Here is a 21511-nt window from a genome sequence, read left to right as displayed (position 1 = left end):
CATGTACCATGTACATTTCTAGTTAAGGACTACAGAAACAGGTAACATGGTTGTAAGATAACGGAGTTGTGGTTGTCCTTGATCAGCCCCAGTTCATTTGATTAGACATTTTGATTTTGTTATAGTAATTTCAACTGTTTTTTTTTTGTATTTTAATATAATGCCATGGCATAGCCATATGCTTATTTTTTTAAAAGAATTTCTTTTTGTGTGAAATCTCAAATATAGTTTGTTTTTTGAAACATAGTGTTAAAACTAACATTTATAAAGATATTATATATCCAAGTGATTTATAAGTATTAATTATAAGTATTTTTCGTTTAATTTCTTAGAAAAATCCTCACAAAATAAAATGTTTAAATTTTGTTATTGAATTTACGCAAATACTGTTTATCTTTCACGTGAACAAGTTGTCATAAACATGAAATATTTTATAGATGTAATTTGTTTTTAATTGAGAAGTTTGAAGCTTAAGACGACTTTTATTACAATTTACTTTTTCGAACTGTTTTCAAAAATTGAAAAGAAATACTTATTGCACAAAGTACTGTAACTTAAATTGCAATGTTTTATGTATTTAGCTGTTCATGGCCGTGTCCTGAAGGAACGCATGGTAATGAGTGTAGCAACAAGTGTGGCTGTCAGAATGGTGGTACTTGTGACCATGTGACAGGTCTTTGTATTTGCCCTCCTGGTTGGATGGTAAGTATTTAGTACTGGTACTGTTAATTGTCTTTTTTTTTTCAAAATTTTAGTATTCAGTTGTTAAGCTGATAAAATATCCATGCTCAACATGTTAAGTGCTAAAGGTCTTTACTTAAGTCAATAAAAGTGTATAGAACTGCCCATATAAGTTAAAATTTCAATTGGTTTTTAAAATTTTTTACCAAAACTAATTCACTATGAATTTCACACATGATGAACTGCAATGAACCACTCCTTTCAGTAATGTCTATTGTTATAATTTTCCTACATCATTCGAAAACTTCTGTCTAATTAAAACTTTGTTTTCAAAGTTTTTATTTAAAGTGATTTTTTTGTAGACGTTTATGATGTGGCTCAGATAGGTTTTACACTTCACACATGGAGAGCCTTTTATTTTGTGAAAAAAAATATCTGGAAAAGAGGTCTACTGGACATGTTGCAAGTACAATGTCTCTAAAGTAATGATGCATGTCTTCAACAGAGGTTTAGTTGAACAATACAGATAAAAGAAAAACACTGTAAAAGGTAAATGAAAGATTGAATATGAACATTCTTTTATGGTGAAACTCAGAAGCTTCTACAATTCACGACATCACTCAAAAATATAATTAAAACGTCAGTGAAATGGTTCTTCATTTGTATGAGTAATACAAACACAGGAATGTCATGCTTCTTCTGTTAAAATGACTACGTACACAATTATGATGTGATAGCAGAGAAAGAAACAATGGTTTTGCTAAATCTTTATAAATAATTTTTTGTATTGGTTAAAGTTTAATCATGCAAAAAAGTTTTGTTGGTTTTATGAGTTTTATTGAAAATATGGACAGGATAGAATTATTGCAAAAAAAAATAATATTTCAGTTGAAGATAGCCATTGGTGAATGGTACAGCAGTGGTTTATAAGTTGAAGATAGTCATTGGTGAATGGTACAGCAGTGGTTTATAAGTTGAAGATAGCCATTGGTGAATGGTACAGCTGGGACTGCTTACTTTAATACAAATTTCATTTGAGTTTTTAAATCTTGACACTTTTAGAGTTAAGAACTTGTATATATTTTATACATAAAAAGTGAAATAATATTGTATCAAGCGAGAAAATATTTATAACATTTACTTTGTCTAAAAATGTTCTTGCTTTGTCAGCTCATATTTGTAAATAAAAACGTCCTATCTAATCAAAGGTTGTTTCACAAAATCCTACAGATATTTACTTGTAAATGTAATAATTGCCATCACAAAAGTATATGTTTAATAGTTGATGCAATGAAATGTATCAGTATCTTGATTGATGGTAATAACTCTTACGTCGTTATACAGATTTCATATAAACATAAAGAATAGAAGAAATTGATAAATAGTGTTCATCAGTAAGGAACAAAAATTTGAAAGTAGAGTAATAGAAGAACAACTTGTTTTGGTTTGGAAGTAAAAGGGCTTAAATGCAATGTTTATTTACATATGAAGTGTTTCATTGATATTAACGTCACTGTAGTTCTAATTAAATAAAAACTGTATCCTAAAATCACATTGGAAAGACAGTTTAACTGTTGAAATAATGGTTGTTTGTTAATCTGCGTCCTTATCTAACCACTTGTTTACTTTTGTTTGTCTGTCTGCCCATCCATCTAACTAGTGTTGTGGTTAATTCTCCAGGGAGATGTATGTGCCAATCACTGCCCAGTTGGGTTTTATGGCAACAACTGTACTGAGAAGTGTTTATGTTACAATGGGGGATTTTGTCACCACCTAACAGGAGAATGTTTATGTGGACCAGGCTATAGAGGGAGGTACTGTCAAGATCAGTGCCCTATAGGAACATTTGGAACTAATTGCTCAAAGGTATCGTTTTCCTCTACTTCTTGATTGTTAATTTCAGGAAGAAATAACAGCTATTGTTAACACAAGCACACTGTTAACTTAATTATAAATTTTATTTTATTACTATATCCAAACTAAACTTGTAAAATATTGTAGTATGTGCATATTTTGTAGCACTTGGTGGGTTTGTTTCTTCTTTAGGCCTTTAATAGTAGAATGCACAAAATTGCTGAAATTTATAATTATCAATAAAAATAAATGCAGTATAATTAGGTAAAATCTATGAATAAAATAAATTAACTTAAAAATTAAAATTACAGTAAGTTTACTTATCTCCAGTTGTTACACTGTGTAAGTGTGTGTTACAGAATTAAATCTGTTATTACAACAGTTTAAGTTAACCAATCATAAGACAGCTGAAGTACCATTGGTGAATAAATATAGTGAAAAACCAAGGTATTTGTTTAAAGAGGTTTTTTATTTATTCAATATTAGTAAGGCTTACTTGATTTTTCTTTTGTGGTGGTTGTTTTTCTTAGAAATTATACAAAAGGAACAAGAATAGACATCGTGACCAGAGTCGTACTTATGTTGAAAAAATGTGAGAAAGTACATAACTGTGTTCATTTATGCAGACATGAAGTTGACTCTCTGTTTTATCTATAGAGTTTGATTTAGAGTCCTGGTATTTGTATGTATAAAGAACACTACTAATATGTTAGTGTTGGGACCTGCTTGAAAGAATACAGCCTAGTGTTGTGCCTAATTTAATCTTGATGTTAAAATTATATTTTAAGTAGATGAAACCAGAACATGAAAAGGGTCATGTATGTAGGGGTAATAGCAGGTATTGATGTATACCTGGATCATCCCATTAATACTGTGTATGAGTGTTAATAATTGCACTTTAATGATAGTTTTAGAAAAATCTGTTTCTGTGAAAAAAATGTGATTTCAGATGTTTAATTTCTGAATTCAAAATGCTCATGTATTTTAAGAATTCTGGACAGTTTTAACGTGAGAAATTAATTTTTTTTAAATGCCTGTATGTGTATTTACCAAAGGTGTTTCAGTTTTTTTTTGACTGGTTCATTTAAAGTGTTATATTTTCAAATATAATGCTAATGACACTCAATGTTGCAAATGTTTTTCATTGTTTTTAATCTTCCAATACAGCTGTTTTATGTGTTTAAAAATCACTATATATTAATATTGATGCTAATAATGGTTATAAAATTGTAGATTTTTATCAACTATTTGTTTGTTGTTTTAATTTGTAATATAAGTTTATGGTAAGGCTTTTTATACATTTATTGTTTCTTAGTAACCACTTCTGTGAAAGTTAATTTATTGAACATACGAGTTTGCCTTCTTTGGCATATTTGTTCCCTTTTTAATATTAGTTTTCTCAATAAACCCTGTGGTATGGAAGGCTTAACAAAGATTATGTTTATTTGCTGCTCTATAACAGGTGTGCGATTGTGGAAATGGTGCCACTTGTGATGTGTCTACAGGTGTTTGTGTTTGTCAGCCAGGGTTCACTGGTCCTCGATGTGATCAAAGAGGTTGGTGTAAAAATTATTGAAACAATTGTAAAATTAAATATTTATGAAACATCACAATAAAACTAAAGAGAAGAAACGTGTGTAATGGTTCATTATCAACTAGCCGTTGATAAACGTGTATAACGGTTCGTTATCAACTAGCCAGAAGAAACGTGTATAACGGTTCGTTATCAACTAGCCAGAAGAAACATGTATAACGGTTTGTTATCAACTAGCCAAAAGAAACGTGTATAACGGTTCGTTATCAACTAGCCAGAAGAAACGTGTATAACGGTTTGTTATCAACTAGCCAAAAGAAACGTGTATAACGGTTCGTTATCAACTAGCCGTTGATAAACGTGTATAACGGTTCGTTATCAACTAGCCAAAAGAAACGTGTATAACGGTTTGTTATCAACTAGCCAAAAGAAACGTGTATAACGGTTTGTTATCAACTAGCCAGATGAAACGTCTATAACGGTTCGTTATCAACTAGCCAAAAGAAACGTCTATAACGGTTCGTTATCAACTAGCCAAAAGAAACGTGTATAACGGTTCGTTATCAACTAGCCAGAAGAAACGTGTATAACGGTTCGTTATCAACTAGCCAGAAGAAACGTGTATAACGGTTCGTTATCAACTAGCCAAAAGAAACGTGTATAACGGTTCGTTATCAACTAGCTAGAAGAAACGGGTGTAACAGTTCATTATCAAATAGCCAGAATATTAAAATTAATTACATTCACAGTCTCTTGTATGCCATAAATGATTAACCATTTCTGCTGTATAACTTAGGTCATCAGGCTGGTAGGGTTTTAATAGAAATGGGGTTTTTTAGAGTTTTAATAGAAATGCTGTTCATATCAGCCATTTAGGAGATTGTTATTTTTAACATGTTATTGCACTGGAAGTGATAATGCTTTGCCACCCTTGGTTTCTTACTTTGTTAAACATATTATAATCAAGTCTTAAACAAATTGAACCTAGTTAGTTTGTTGCCCTCTTTTTTCATTAACTTCAGATAATGCTTCTCCAAATCATTGTAAGTCTAGGTTTTAATTTATTAATACTTAATTGTATATGGTACAATATTTAATTGTATTTATTTACCAGCTTCTATGTAATACAGTATTTACGTTTTACAAATATTAAAATTGGTTCATTTCATTCTTTTGTAAATAACAGATTTCTGGTGTAATAAGTGGCAAGTTCTCACCATTATTTCTTAATTTTTTATGATTAAAGAACAAGTTAATTATTTTAAGTAATTGTGAGTTTTTTTCAGTTGCAAGAGTAAGTATGTAGCTATAGAAATGTTACCATGTTACATTATTGTTAGTCGTAGTTGAAAGAGTAAGTATGTAGCTGTAGAAATGTTACCATGTTACATTATTGTTAGTCGTAGTTGAAAGAGTAAGTATGTAGCTGTAGAAATGTTACCATGTTACATTATTGTTAGTCGTAGTTGAAAGAGTAAGTATGTAGCTATAGAAATGTTACCATGTTACATTATTGTTAGTCGTAGTTGAAAGAGTAAGTATGATCAATAATGGAAATTTGAACCAGGTTGTCAGGTGAGTACTACACCCACCAGGACATAAGAACATGAGGGAACACAAGGAGAGTAGAGTGGGGATCACTTCTTGCGTTTTTTTTAATGTTTTACTTTCAGTTTCTCTTGATGAAACTTTGTAAAAGACGTAGTGGAGAGGATAACGTTTTGAAAGTCTTCCGTCTTTCCTCATCTGAAGACGAAAGGCGGAAGACTTTTCAAACATCATCCTCCACACTTGTGTCTCCACAACAGGCAGTTGCCATCCATTCTACAAAGTTTTATCATGTATACAATTCCTAAACAGTTTCTCTTATTTCTCAAAGTAAAATCAGTGTAATCTCTAACCAATTATGGTGACTGTTGAGCAAACAGAGATAGATCACAGAGCTTTTATATCTCATTAGTTTGAGCTGAAATATTTCTTTGACTCTGCTACTTATTGGAATGACAAATTGGAGAACAGTGTTACAATCCTGTATTAGTGTACTGTATAATACATAATAATTAAAAATGAAAACACTCAGACTTCATAGTTTTATATATATATATATATTATACAAACTACAAACATCAAATACTAATTTTTATAGAATAATGTACAAAAGTATACAATACAAAACAAAATCACTACATGGCCAAAAGTATGTGGACGCCCCTTCTAATTAGTAAGTTCGGCTATTTCAGCCACACTCATTGCTAACAGGTGCATAAAATCAAGCATACAACCGTGCAATTTCCATATACAAACATTGGCAGTAGAATGAGCTGTACTGAAGAGCTCAGTGACTTTCAACGTGGCATTTCATAAGACGTCACTTTTCCAACAAGTCAGTTCGTCAAATTTCTACCCTGCTAGAGCTGCCCTGGTCAACTGTAAGTGTTGTTATTGTGAAATGGAAATGTCTAGGAGCAACAACAGCTGAGCCATAAAGCAGTAGGCCACACAAGCTCACAGAATTGTTGAGTGCTGAAGCACGTAGCGTGTAAGAATCGTCTGTTCACAGTTGCAACACTCACTACTGAGTTCCAAACTGCCTTTGAAAGCAACGTCAGCACAAGCACTGTTTATTGGGAGCTTCGTGAAATAGGTTTCCATGGCCAAGCAGCCCCACACAAGCCTAAGATCACCATACACAATGCCAAGCATCAGCTGGAGTGGTGTAAAGTTTACCACCATTGGACTCTGGAGCAGTGGAAAAGCATTTTCTGGAATGACGAATCACACTTCACTATCTGGAAGTCTGACAGACAAATCTGGGTTTGGTGGATGCCAGGAGAATGCTACCTGCCTGAATGCATAGTGCCAACTGTAAAGTTTTATGGAGGAGTAATAGTTGTCTAGAGCTATTTTTGTGGTTTGGGCTAGGATTTTTAGTTCCAGTGAAAGGAAATCTTAATGCTACAGCATACAATGACATTTTAGAGAATTTAGTGCTTCCAACTTTGTGGCAATAGTTTGTGGAAAGCCATTATTTGTTTCAGCATGACACTGCTCGTGTGCACAAAGCAAGGTCCATAAAGACATGGTTTGCTGAGGTTAGTGTGGAAGAACTTAACTAGCCTACACAGAGCTCTGACTTCAACCCCATCAAACACCTTTGCGATGAATTGGAACGATGACTGCGAGCCAGGCCTTTCAGCCTGACATCAGTGCTGAACCTCACTAATGCTCTTGTGGCTGAATAGAAGCGAATCCCTGCAGCCATGTTCCAAAATCTAGTGAAAAGCCTTCCCAGAAAAGTGGAGGCTGTTACAGCAGCAAAGGGTACCAACTCCATGTTAATGCTCCTGGTTTTGGAATGAGATGTTCAACAAGCACCGATGGGTGTGATGGTGGGGTGTCCAAATACTTTTGTCCATGTAGTGTAGCTTCACATCGGAACTGTCTCTCCAACATAACCACTTTAAACATAGTATGCTAAAATTCAGCCTCAAGTAATACATTCACACTGAATGTTCAGTTACAGATGTTTACTGTTCCAATGTCTCACACCAAAACTAGTCTATTTTTTAAAATTGTTTTTAACAGTTCTCAAAAAGCACAAGGCTAACAAAAGCTAAGACTAAACTTAGACTTACTAACCCTTTAGTCATAAACAAAAAGCTAATAATAGCTTATAGCAAAAATTCATGATTAATTTTTTAATATCCAGGTTCAAAAACTATTTTGAGTTCAATACAGGAAATCTGTGTCTGAAATGGTCAGTCATACTAAACTAACTCAGACATCTTAAAAATACCTTTCTCTCTATTTCCACTAATGGAAACTAAAACTTTTATACAGAATGTCAAAAAACCATTATAGAGAACTTGTACAAAAACCATTAGTTACGTCAACGATCTGGTGATGCATCTGCAGCAAATAAAAAGTAATTTTTTACAATAAATACAGCATTTTAACAGTAATTACTGTTTTTTTCTTAATTCAAAGAATTATACACATTTGGAAACTTATTGTTGTTTTTTTATCTACTACCATTAATTTTATTTGAAGTACATTTTAACAAATAACAATTATGTACTCATATTTTAAAAGTTTTAAGAAAATATAATTATTATTTCCTTTGTAGCATGTCCTGATGGTTTTTATGGAAAAAACTGTGAAGGTATATGCCAGTGTCAGAAAGAAAATATCCTTAGGTAGGTTGCAGTTTTGGTTTATAGTAACCATTTCATAAAGTGTTTCCAAAGAAGTAACAAATTGATTTTATGTGATAATAAAGTTGAATATTTTTTCTTCAGGTGACATTAGTTGATAGTTAACAAGCTGTTTTATGTTCTTGTTTTTCCAAAAGATAAATTTATAAATGCTAATTTAAATTATTCTCCTGATAAATAATATTGAATCTTTATATTACTTCTTTATGTTCTTAATTTTGTATAATATATATAAAACATTTCTCAGCCTGCAATGAACTGGCAAGTCTTATACATTATCTGGATTAACTGTTGAAACTTTAAGAGACAAGATTTATTGTATTATTAACGTTGTTATTTTCTAATTGAATATCAAAAAATCGTAAACCTATTATGTGATTTCCTTTTATCTCAGTTGTCATCCCTGGACTGGTAAGTGTGAGTGTAAACCTGGTTGGGATGGCAGCACTTGCTCTCGACCATGTATGCCATTGACTTATGGAAAACATTGCTCAGAACATTGCAGTTGTCAAAATGGAGCCCAGTGTGATCCAATTAATGGCACATGTATTTGCGAACCAGGTTACACTGGAGTCAAGTAAGTTTTTACTTTTACTATAACACATAAGAATTAATTTTATACAGTTATTTTTCTATTTTAATACTTGATTTCCAGCTGTTTAGTTTCAAGAAATCATTGTTGTGTGGTATTTTATTTTGGTTGAACTGTTGAGTGTTTGTCAAACTATGCATATAAAACTGATTAAAATTGATTTTAATTATTTTGTTTATTGTGATTTAAATGTTGAGTCTTGTAAAGAAATTACCTGTTAATTTTTAGCTGCGAGCTTCAGTGCAGTGACGGACATTTTGGATTAGGATGCTCTCAGAATTGTTCTTGCAGTAATGGTGGAATCTGCTCTCATATTACTGGAAGGTGTAGATGCCCTCCAGGTAATATTTTTTGGCATATTTTTTATTTTATTTTTGCTACTTTGTCAATTTTTATTACCATAATGACTGTACCTATCTTAAATTTATTTCAAGATTAAGAAAAATTTTTAAGCCTAATTATAAAGCTTAAAATTTATTTCGAAATTTTGTTTGATCTGTTACTTTGCTTATTTAATTTTTCATAGTTGTGTGAGTTACAAAACCAATTTAAGTGAAAAAGTACTGATTGAAAGTGTTAATTGCCAAGCTGCCCAGTAACATAGTGATATGTCTGCAGGCCTAAAATGCTAGAAATTGAGTTTCAACATTCTTGATGGGCAGAGCATAGATAGCCCTTTGTGTAACTTTGTACTAATTCCAAACAGGTTAATTGCTAAGGGAAAAATCTTTATTTGCCTACACTGAGCTGCATTTTATCAATTAAGTTAAACTTTAAATCACAATCACAGGGTTTCATGGAGTTCACTGTGATATGCTTTGTCCTCGAGGAGCATTTGGTGATCAGTGTAGACAAACCTGTAAGTGTATGAACGATGCAAGTTGTGACCCTGTTACAGGAACTTGCACATGTCAACCAGGATACATGGGTTTATTTTGTGATGAAACATGTCAGGTTAGTTGTACTTTTTTTATTTTATCCAACACTGCACTTTCGTCATTTGCTCAAGTAATGTGCATATGTTTTAGAAATCAAATGTAAAACATACCACATACAACATCTGCTGTTTTGTACTGCTATAAGCATGATATATAATTTAATTTTCTATACTTCTGTAAATACACCCATACCTTGCTATTATTCCATTTTTACCAAAAATAACTAGATAACTTCATGGAACTGTGTTATTTTGTACAACTAAAAAGCGTGTTGTATAACTTAATCGTATTTCTTTGTTTCTGACAAATGCAACATAATAACAATAAATATTGTTTTAACTAGGCAGTTTTAATATAATTAATACACCAGTTAAACCATATTTATTTATTATTGAACAAACAGATATTTTGCAGTAATAAATAATTTTTGTGTAAATGATGTATTATTTTTTGTTAATTAAACACAAGATGTGTGAGTAAACCAGTTAATTAGTTTATACTATGTAGTATTTGTTCACACACAGAGCTTGTATTTATTCAAGTCCCAAAACGTAAACCAACATGGTTTATATTTTTTTTGTATCTCATACTTTTGTTTTTCAGGATGGACATTTTGGTCTCAACTGTAGTTATGATTGTAAGTGTGACTGGAGTCACTCGTTGGATTGTAACTACAAAACAGGACAATGTAGATGCTCCAAAAATTGGAAAGGTGAGAATTTAAATTTCTATAATATTTCAAGTTTTATAACACCAAAGCTATTACAGCTTCATTACTTCAAACAACAATGATATTGAACGTTTAAATCAACAAGTAATTTGAAAACCACCACCTATATAAGTTTGTAGTGGATTGGCATCTATTTTAAATAAAAGATTTAAAATTTCAGTAATGGGGAGCTATCCTTTGTAGTTAATACCATTGGAAACAAAGAAATATGAATTAACTTGGGGTACCAGGACCATACAGAAAGGGACTTGTGTCCCAGCTGTGATAATCAAAGTGCAACATCTTGTAATAAGTGAGAATCAGTGAACACAAAAATCAGTGGCAAAAGTTAGTCAGAAGGTTCTCTATGTAGGCATAAGTTCATCAGGATATGGCTTTAATAGGATAAGGCTCCAGTCAACTCATACCACTAAGGTTATTGAATGCATCAGCTGTAGATTTCTATGTGATTGAAACAGACACTGGAAAACCATCCTTCTTCTGTGTTGATGGATTATGGAGTACCTGCAGAAAGGAGTTGCAGTGTTTGGACATATAACCTATTTCAAAGAGCCTTTTTAATGAAAATTATGCTGTTGGACAATTACATCAATACATGGTTACAGCATGACTGGACATTATTACATAGACTGTAATGATGTGATGAAGCTTTAAAATCATTTTAATATAACATAAGTAACTCTCAGTATTATGTACTATCACAATTTTGGATATCATAACAACTAAATCTTGGTTATTCTTCCTTATTATATTTTGACGCTGACCTATTGATCTTGCATGTGGCTCATATAACGAGATACATTGAATGCTATTGCACCCCAGCTTTTCATTTGAAAGGACAAATAGCATCACTGCAACAATAACAATGTTTAGAATGTTATCATGAGTGCAGAATGTAGCTTTACATAAAGAATTAAAACCAACTTGCTTAGAAAGAAAAGTCTATGAAAGTCAGTCTGTAAGCAGAATACAGAAGTCTACTTACTCCATTGTCAACCTCATTAAGGACTAGAAGCCCAAAGTATGAAAAACATACTTGTACAAGAGGTGTAACCCTTGGTACGAGATATGCTGTTTAAAACATGATCACTTTCTCATGTAGCTACTCTCAGATTAAGTCAAAAAAGTAAAAAAACTATCAACCACCTCAAATATTAAAATTTTTAAGACTATAACTTGTGGGTTAAAAATGGTATTGCACAGGTTTAATAATATGATTTGAGATTTTAACTAATATTAAAAACAGCGTTTTCATACACATTTCAAAAAATACTTTTTTTCATTAACATTAACTTCGCTTAACTTGTATTTCACCCAAAATTTTTTTCAGCATCCAATTTAATGTTGTTCTAGTGTTCCTGACAGAGGTGTCAGAACCACTTTAACTCCCCTACTTTTACATATTTGACCTATGTAAATTATATTATCATATTAATATTCTAGAAAGGGACATGTCTGGGGGGAGGCTGATGAAAGCAGTTCCTTAAACTTTCAGTCTCCCACTGTAAAATCTGCATGTTTATCCAAGTATCACACTCTGCAGCTCCTTCCTATGCCACTGTAATATGGATAGTGTTTGGTTATAATGAGGGAATGTAATTATAAACTTTTACTGTGTATTATTTATTATTTTTTAAGGTTATTATTATTATTATTTCAGTTATTAGATTTTCTTATTACTATCATACAGGCTTCCTGTGTAACAGTCAGTGTGAAAGAGGGCTCTGGGGTCCAGATTGTAAAAATGTTTGTTACTGTGAAAATAATGCTCCGTGTGATCATGAAACTGGAAAGTGTGTGTGTGAACCAGGCTGGACAGGTAGAACGTGCAATAAAAGTGAGTCCATTAAATGAAACAAATCCTGAAAACTAATTAAGCAATGAAATTGTACTTTTTTATTTATTTGTTTATTTACATGGAACAGCTTAGTTATACCAACTTTGTTGTCATCTGGTCATTTCCCATTCATCACATATTCCAGAGGCTTACAAATCAACTTTGTAAGTACAACACGTGACTGTTGTAAAGAAAAAAAACATTCAACTGCAGTTTTGATTCAGTCCAACAACATACCTAACAGAAAAACATTTAATATTATCACTTAGGTAGTATATTTAAAAGTAATACATTTCTGGAATATAAAAATAAATTACCCTTATGGACCAAGTTCTATCATCTTAGAAGTGTATTTTGTCTAGTTTAGCTGTAATCAAGGAATTTGAACTGTGACTTTAACTTTTTGCATTCTGTAAACATTTTCTCTTTTGAGTACTTGAGACTCATTTAAGTAATTTTTATATGAAATCCTTAGTACGGAAAATATCCTTGGTTTTTATCTTTCCAAAATGTTTCTCTGTCATCCTACTTTTGACATATAAAACATTTTTGTCAAAGCCGAAGAGAAAGGTTTATTGCTATTAACCTTATTTTCTTTGGTTGATAGGCTACAGAATTATAGTTAGCCACTTGTTTTTATTGTATAAAAATTTGATAGTAATACTAGAATGTTATTAACTATAACCATTTTATGTCAGGAAAGAAATGCTGGTTAAAAGCAAAATTTAGTTTACAAATTTAGAACTAACCATAACCACTGGATTTATAAAGTTTTGATTATCAGTGTGGGATGCAGGCGTGTGTGTCTATATATACATCATTAATTAATAATGTAACACATCTTTAATTAATAATGTAAAATCCATGTATTACTTTTTTGTTACAGCATGTGAGCTTTATACAGAACTAATTATAAATTAATGAATAAATTATTTGTTTTTCTTATTTTTAAATGGTTTTTTGGAATGCTTATTTTCTGATAATGCTAAATACTTTATTATTGCTTACATTTTATAATGTAAATTTAGAATTTACAACATATAATAAGATATCTTTACATTTACTGTCATTATAATTAATACATGTATGTTGATGTATTAGACTATCTTAAAATGTGTTTAGTGGGAATGCATGTGTTTATTTTTCAGGTTAAATCAAAAGGCACCACCCACATAAAATAAAGGTATAAACTACAAGTTTTGAAGAGTGAATGTGTTATGGTGGGACAAGTGTATGAAAAAGTAGAATCCCACACAGATGTAGGGATACTCTGTCCATCAAGTTTAATTTTTCTTTCAAGTCTCTTATGTGTTGAAAAAAATTGGGTAAAGATCAAATATAGGTGCTCAAGTCCACAGTGTCTTTCATCTGAAAACTACTGTACACGAATTTGCATCATTGGGGAAGTTTCCCTTAAGAAAGAAAGGCGTTCCCCTTTGCAAGAAGTTTGCCTCTCAGTGTGTGTAGTTTTCTGCAAATTAACAGTACATCTTCATGCACTCTTGAAATTGAATTGTGTGGACTTTCCCTCCAGTATGAAAGTATAATATGATGAGTAAATTAACAATGATTAGCTTTAGGTTAATGAAAAATATAAATCTATATCCAGCTTCTGAAAAAAATAGAAATAAAAATTCATCCAACCATCCACTTGTATATATATATACTCACAATTACTGGAATTATTATAATTATGCATATTTTTTTTTTGTCACAGAGTGTCTCCGTAATTTCTTTGGCTACAGTTGCTCCCAGAAATGCCCACCTTGCACTCATGCCCATCCAGGTTGTGATTATATCACTGGTCGGTGTTTGTGTCTTCCTGGATATACAGGATATACTTGTTCTGAAGGTGAGGAACTGTAGAATTTAACATTACATTTCACTTTAAAGTTGTATATATTTGGTTTTAGATATAATCTAGATTTACGTATGTTTTTTTTCTTTTATTTAAATACTAAAATGTATGTTTGAAAGATGATGTTACTCAGAAAATGTTATTCCTAATTGGCTTTTTAAACACATTTCGTTTTTTCTAAATCAGCTATGAACCAAATTACTCGAGTCTATCTCTCTGATGAATGTGAGTTGCTCAAAAATTGTAAACAAAATCTGTCTTTATTTTTCCAGTTAATGTTTTTGTTGGAGTTTACTAAGTATTTTAACATACAAAATGAGGGATTGTTTCTGGTATTTTTTATCATTTTTTTTAAAATAGGAAAAAGGATAGAAATCAACCAACATGAAGAAATGTGATGTGTTCTTATAGTAAGGTTGTGATTATTGGATATCAACCATTGTCATGATTAATAGCCTGTTTGATCATTTATATTTAATTATTAATTAGGGAACTTATTTTACTACATGGATACTAATTACTAATGATGCGACGTGTGTTGATTCCTTCCATTATTGCTAACTATATAAGTACAAGTCAGTAATTTTATGATTAAAAATTAAATATTGAATATTATGATCTTCTCTTACTTTATAGCTTGCCCACTTGGCCTGTGGGGACAAGACTGTAGCCAAGAGTGTAGCTGTAAAAATGGAGGAGAATGTGACCCCGTTACGGGAAGATGTTCTTGTTTGCCGGGCTGGACGGGAACAGACTGCTCCACTCGTGAGTTTCCTTATTTAAAATGTCTTGATGCAATATCCAAACAATGTTTCAGTGAGCTTCAACGGATGTAGTAACAAATATTGCAGTTAATGGTGTATACTCTAAATATAAATATTTTCGTTTTGTGTGTCTGACTAAATGAAAACCACGTTACATCTGTTTCAACAAACAAAACTGTTTTTATTGTGAACTTCTACAAAAAAAGGGTAGTAATAAATTACAACAAATATGTATCAAATATTTTAAGAGTTGAATTTCACATGTCAGCAAGGAATAGTGTGTTTTGATTTTTTATTACAATTATATTTGTTTTGAAAAGAGTTTGAATCATCACAAAAATTTTAGGTACCTAAAAACACTAATACTTGAAAGGTAATATCTTCTGTGTGTTTTGTATTCAATTCCTTTTAATGCTTCAAGCAACATTTGCAGAAAATGTATAATAAAAAAAATCCCTAAACAACATATGAATATTAGGTGATGGATGTTTCATGAGGCTTATAGGTTTCTAATATGTGCCTTTATGTTAGGTTCTAATACTTACTTTTGTCTACAAGTTTCTAATATGTGCCTTTATGTTAGGTTCTAATACTTACTCTTGTCTACAAGTTTCTAATATGTACCTTTACGTTAGGTCCTAATACTTACTTTTGTCTACAAGTTTCGAATATGTACCTTTATGTTAGGTTCTAATACTTACTCTTGTCTACAAGTTTCTAATATGTACCTTTATGTTATGTTCTAATACTTACTCTTGTCTACAAGTTTCTAATATGTGCCTTTATGTTAGGTTCTAATACTTACTCTTGTCTACAAGTTTCTAATATGTACCTTTATGTTATGTTCTAATACTTACTCTTGTCTACAAGTTTCTAATATGTACCTTTACGTTAGCTTCTAATACTTATTTTTGTCTACAAGTTTCTAATATGTGCCTTTATGTTAGGTTCTAATACTTACTCTTGTCCACAAGTTTCTAATATGTACCTTTGTGTTATGTTCTAATACTTACTTTTGTCTACAAGTTTCTAATATGTACCTTTATGTTAGGTTCTAATACTTACTCTTGTCCACAAGTTTCTAATATGTACCTTTATGTTAGGTTCTAATACTTACTTTTGTCTACAAGTTTCTAATATGTACCTTTATGTTAGGTTCTAATACTTACTTTTGTCTACAAGTTTCTAATATGTACCTTTATGTTAGGTTCTAATACTTACTTTTGTCTACAAGTTTATAACAATTACCTTTATGTTAGGTTCTAATACTTACTCTTGTCTACAAATTTCTAATGTGTACCTCTATGTTAGGTTCTAATACTTACTCTTGTCTACAAGTTTATAACAATTACCTTTATGTTAGGTTCTAATACTTACTCTTGTCTACAAATTTCTAATGTGTACCTTTATGTTATGTTCTAATACTTACTTTTGTCTACAAGTTTCTAATATGTACCTTTATGTTAGGTTCTAATACTTACTTTTGTCTACAAGTTTCTAATATGTACCTTTATGTTAGGTTCTAATACTTACTTTTGTCTACAAGTTCCTAGTATGTACCTTTATGTTAGGTTCTAATACTTACTCTTGTCTACAAGTTTCTAATATGTACCTTTATGTTAGGTTCTAATACTTACTCTTGTCTACAAGTTTCTAATATGTACCTTTATGTTAGGTTCTAATACTTACTCTTGTCTACAAATTTCTAATATGTACCTTTATGTTAGGTTCTAATACTTACTCTTGTCTACAAGTATCTAACAAGTACCTTTATGTTAGGTTCTAATACTTACTCTTGTCTACAAGTTTCTAATATGTACCTTCATGCTACATTCTAACACTAGTTCACCAGAGTCTAAAACTTACTCTTATGCACTTGTTTCTAATACTTAACTCTCTGTGCAAGCTTCAGATACTCCTGTGTACTTAATTTTGGCTGTTTGTACCACCCTATAACAAGGCTTTAACTATACTTCTGGGTATTTCAGCAAGTTGTACCCATTGAAATTAATGGGCCTGCCATGTTATAACTTATTTTAGGACGTGATACACGTGTTATTTATTTTTTATTACAAACTTATTTTTCCTTTTTAGTAAGTTTGAAGGGGTTTATTTTATTAAACATCCACAACAATCACAGATGATTTGTTTTCTCATCTTATTTTGTATATAAATGTATTTATCCCTAATTGTGAGTTTTTCCTTAAACATTTCACATATATTATTTTTTTATATTTAGCTTGTCCATCTGGGACATTTGGTATAGGCTGCAGCCAGAAGTGTAATTGTCTTAATCAGGGAATCTGTCGTGGTAACGACGGAGTTTGTCGTTGTGCCCCGGGTTGGACTGGTCTTCGATGTTCTGAAAGTAAGTCATATTCTATAAGTGTAATAAATGTAGAAGTTATAGTCAAGTATACAAATCTAATGAAAATGTTTTATTTTAGTGAAAAAAAATTGTTTTAGATTTTGTTTGCTGTTGAATGAATGACTTTGTTTATTAAATTTGAGATGAATGCAAACTATTTATATGCTGAATATTTCTGTAAATACTACCAAATATTTCCTGTTGGAATTTCTGTTTAATGTATTATATATATCTATGTGTGTGAATGTTGCAATCTTTATATGTGAAAGCAAAAGCTGAAATGGGTCATTTTGTCCTCAATGTGAAAATTATAGCAATTAAAGGGTCTGAATGCACAGTTATAACTCTAGCTTTGCAAAGCTCATTTACATATCTGTGTTAAAGCTTCATTTGTTATTTAAAAAGTTTAATAAAATCATTAAATTTTACTGAATTTATATAGCTAGCACTGCTAAGAATTTTTATGTATCATCCAATCATACTGTATAATGTAGTGTCTCTCAGTGGTACAGCAGTAAGTATGAAGGCTTGTAAAGCTGTCAACTGGGTTTTGATACCTGTGGTAGGCACAGAACATAACTCATTGCATATGTATGTGCATGTGCTCAGTGTAAAGTGAAAACATTAAATCTCATAAAAAAAATAAATCAGTTGACTGGAATACTGTTGAACAACATTCATTCTCTGTATTTATACAAGCTTTTTTAAATAAACAAAAATGTTAAAAGTGTATAATAACGTTTATTGTATTGCTTTCTTCTCGTGTTCTCCACAGCGTTAATCATATTTTTCTTATGAAATAAACTTTATTCTTTCAAATGTGGTATGATTGAGACAGATCTCTTCATAAAACAAAATCAATTTCTTTTAGTGTGTCAAGAAGGATTTTATGGAGACCACTGTCTGAAAAGGTGTAACTGCTCTGGAGATAATTTTTTCTGTAGTCCAACCCTTGGATGTGTTTGCAAGTACGGGTATGAAGGAAAAACTGTGAGCTTCGTAAGTTATATATATGCATATATTTGGTTTGTTAATTAAGCAAAATAAATGAACAAATAATTGAAATTAAAACTACTGGATTACAGATGATAAAGTAATTTTTCTTTAATTATATATTACACTTAATAATCCTAAACAAACATTCATGACTTTAAAACAAAATAAAATGCCCCCTCCAGCCCCCCATTGGCACATGTCTACAGACTTAGAGTGCCAAAAACCAGGTTTCAGTATCTGTGGTGGGTAGAGCACAGGTGGTTCATTGTGCAGCTTTGTGCTTAACTACAAACAAACAAAACAATGAATGAAAACATTAACATTTAAGAGTTGTTATGAAAATTTGTTCATTTTCTTATTTGTCTGAAGAATTTAAAGAAACGTTTGTTTTTTCTTCAGAGTAAACTTCTAATATCTTAAACAAATCTTCACTAAATGTGAAAACATTTTGTTTTTAACGTTTAGGGTTTCTTCCAAATTGTCCTCTGTTGAGACAGTGGTGAGTCTTTGGATTTACAATGTTATAATCAGGGCTTTGATTCCTACCCAGTGGACACAGCAGATAGCCCAATATGGTTTTGCTCTAAGAAAACACACACACACATTTCCAAATTATTCTCTTTAGTTCCTTAACTTGTAGCCCAACGTGGTTTTGCTGTAAGAAAACACACACACACACTTTGAAATTACTCTCTTTAGTTCTTTAACTTGTAGCCCAATGTGGTTTTGCTGTAAGAAAACTCACACACACTTCCAAATTACTATCTTTAGTTCTTTAACTTGTAGCCCAATGTGGCTTTTCCGTAAGAAAAGTTGCTTATAGTTGCTAGAAATAACTCAATTTACACAATATTTTATGAACAGTTAAATTGAAATTGGCCACAGTTTTCGTCACAGCATACACGTAACTACCTTTCACATTATTGTTTTCTTGGTCAACTTGCAGTGATATCTTACCTAAATATGCTGTAGTAAGAGAGACAGTTAAACTGTATTTAGGTTTTACTTTCATATTTTAATTAATTATATAATGTGTGTTTTTAAAAATCATCTTTGAATGGTGTTATGATAAGTTCTAACACTCCATCTTGTTTTGGCAGGGAGTCCCTGCTGGGAATCTGACGGAATGATTTCACAAAACCCCATTTACATAAGTTGATGAATGGGCTTAAATGATAATATGCAAAGTATTTGAAAATAAACTTAAGAATAAATTATAAAGTTAGAGCAAAAGGAAAAATATAAACACTTTTGATATTCCATTATGAGGTTTTTAAGATAATAGAAATGAAGCAGGAAAACTGTAAGGTAAAAGATAATATTTTTACACTTCATATACAAATCACCTTTAGATGAACTATTCAGAGTACAAGTGCAAATAATTATATTAAATACATTTTTATTAGAAATAGTAGAAAAAAATTAATTATTTTTTTATTTTTTTGAAACTTGCACACTTTAGGAACATTCTTGAAAATTCAAATTTTGAACAATTTCATTTGCTAATTTGTTTCTTTTTGGAACAAAATGTGACAATAGAGATGCTACCTATTAAATAATTAGTAGCCAAGTGTCGTAGGGTTGAAGTGTGACACTTGATTCTGGTGTTATAAGTGTCTGAAGAAATCATTCATAAAAAAGAAATTTCTAGATTTATGGTATTTTATGAAGTGTGTAGATTATGTGAATTTGTATATTATTTTTATTTTGTGTGAATATGTAATCTTTTATGTAATGAATACAAGGTTCATAACTGCACCATAGAAGCTCCTGTTTTCATCAGTGTTTTTGTTTTTATTTTTCAATACACAGGATTTAAAGAAAGTATGGTCAGAACTTTTGAGGATAAAACACCAACTAACAGTTTAGGAGTGGTTGTAGGTGTAACACTGGTAGCAGTATTAGTCATTCTTGTCATCCTGCTTATCGTGTACTATCGTCGCAAAGTCAACCGTCTGAAGTCTGAACTAGTCTACGTTACGTGAGTAGTTAAAAGTTTGTTATATCAAGGTCGTGAAGGGTAACAACTCTTGCTTACCCCCATTTAAAACTTCATCATTTTTTTGTTATCGTGAACCACTTTTACATAATAAATACTTTTGTTACAACAGAAATGATAAATCATATTTCCAGAAAAAACTTTATCTTATGAAGAGAAAATAATGGTAACGTTTAATACAGGAAAAAGTTGCTTATTTTCACTTTCAACAGTTGGTGATTTTTCTGTAACTCGGTTATGATTCTGGTAAAAACAGTTTTCTCTTTATGTAAATTTAGTATCAAATATTAACATGGTAATCTGTGTATGGAATTTGTATTTTTAGATTTTCAGTATCAGTTATATATTTTTGCACCAAATGGGTTTGAAATTGAGAAGTGTAGGAAGATAATTGTCAGTGATATGGAATGAAATGTTATGAGCCTAACTTGTGACAATACCATTGAAACTTTTATTGGTGTGTCATAAGCATAGATGTCAATTGTGAATGTATTATCTATACCTAAAACTATAATAGAATAGGGGCAAACAATGTCAGTCAGTGATATAGAGTTTGAAAGACGATATTCATCTGGAAACTGTTCAGCGTGCAGAAGCTTGGCTGTCATGATGACACTCTTTACTCTAAGACCATGTATTCTTCAACTAAATAATGGCACATTATTTAGATGGTTTGAAAATTTCTTAAACTCCTTTAACACCCTTCACAGGTGCAATAACCAACTTGTGCAAAATTCTAACTTTGCACCTCAGAGATAGGTTTGTGTATGGAAGAAGTGTACTAGTAACCAATGAATCTTATTATTATGGAGCAGTTTATAGAAATATTTTTGATTTAAAATGTTTCATTTATCACTGTCTACACATCTGAGTGTATGGTGTGTGTTAATAACATCTGTAAAGGACATTATGATCTTGCATGGTTTAGATAATATTACCACATGGTAGGACCACATTATTCTGTAATACTAAAAATTATTTTCCTACACACCTCTAGTTCTGAATTATTTATCTCTCAAAGAAGTTTTAAATTACCAGATGTACATTATTAAAACTGTTCACAGCATTGGAGTAACTATAATAAATATAGCATCAGTCCAGTATTTTCAACTTAGCCAAATTATATGCATGTTTGAAAGCAAAACC

At 31.2% G+C, this 21511-nt stretch overlaps 1 protein-coding gene across 9 annotated transcripts in view; it reads left to right on the top strand.

The window, feature by feature from the left end:
* drpr (multiple EGF like domains draper) overlaps positions 1 to 21511 on the top strand; it is a 55464-nt gene that overhangs the window by 27143 nt on the left and 6810 nt on the right. For 7 of the 9 annotated variants that reach the window (XM_076466640.1, XM_076466642.1, XM_076466643.1 and 4 more), the window contains 14 exons: positions 582 to 702; positions 2362 to 2547; positions 3998 to 4091; positions 8196 to 8265; positions 8678 to 8860; positions 9104 to 9216; positions 9666 to 9829; positions 10417 to 10525; positions 12234 to 12380; positions 14098 to 14232; positions 14875 to 15003; positions 17242 to 17370; positions 18242 to 18369; positions 20179 to 20347. In XM_076466640.1, coding sequence (XP_076322755.1) covers positions 582 to 702; positions 2362 to 2547; positions 3998 to 4091; positions 8196 to 8265; positions 8678 to 8860; positions 9104 to 9216; positions 9666 to 9829; positions 10417 to 10525; positions 12234 to 12380; positions 14098 to 14232; positions 14875 to 15003; positions 17242 to 17370; positions 18242 to 18369; positions 20179 to 20235 — 1765 coding nt within the window. In that variant the 3' untranslated portion in view covers positions 20236 to 20347. The remainder of the gene's footprint in view (positions 1 to 581; positions 703 to 2361; positions 2548 to 3997; positions 4092 to 8195; positions 8266 to 8677; positions 8861 to 9103; positions 9217 to 9665; positions 9830 to 10416; positions 10526 to 12233; positions 12381 to 14097; positions 14233 to 14874; positions 15004 to 17241; positions 17371 to 18241; positions 18370 to 20178; positions 20348 to 21511) is intronic. The other 2 variants (XM_076466645.1, XM_076466646.1) reach the window with 1 other exon arrangement.

Source organism: Tachypleus tridentatus, chromosome 11 (assembly GCF_004210375.1).
Source record: "Tachypleus tridentatus isolate NWPU-2018 chromosome 11, ASM421037v1, whole genome shotgun sequence".
Lineage (NCBI taxonomy): Eukaryota > Metazoa > Arthropoda > Merostomata > Xiphosura > Limulidae > Tachypleus > Tachypleus tridentatus.
The sequence above is the reverse complement of the archived record's forward strand: the minus strand, read 5'-3'. Positions and strand labels throughout refer to the sequence as shown.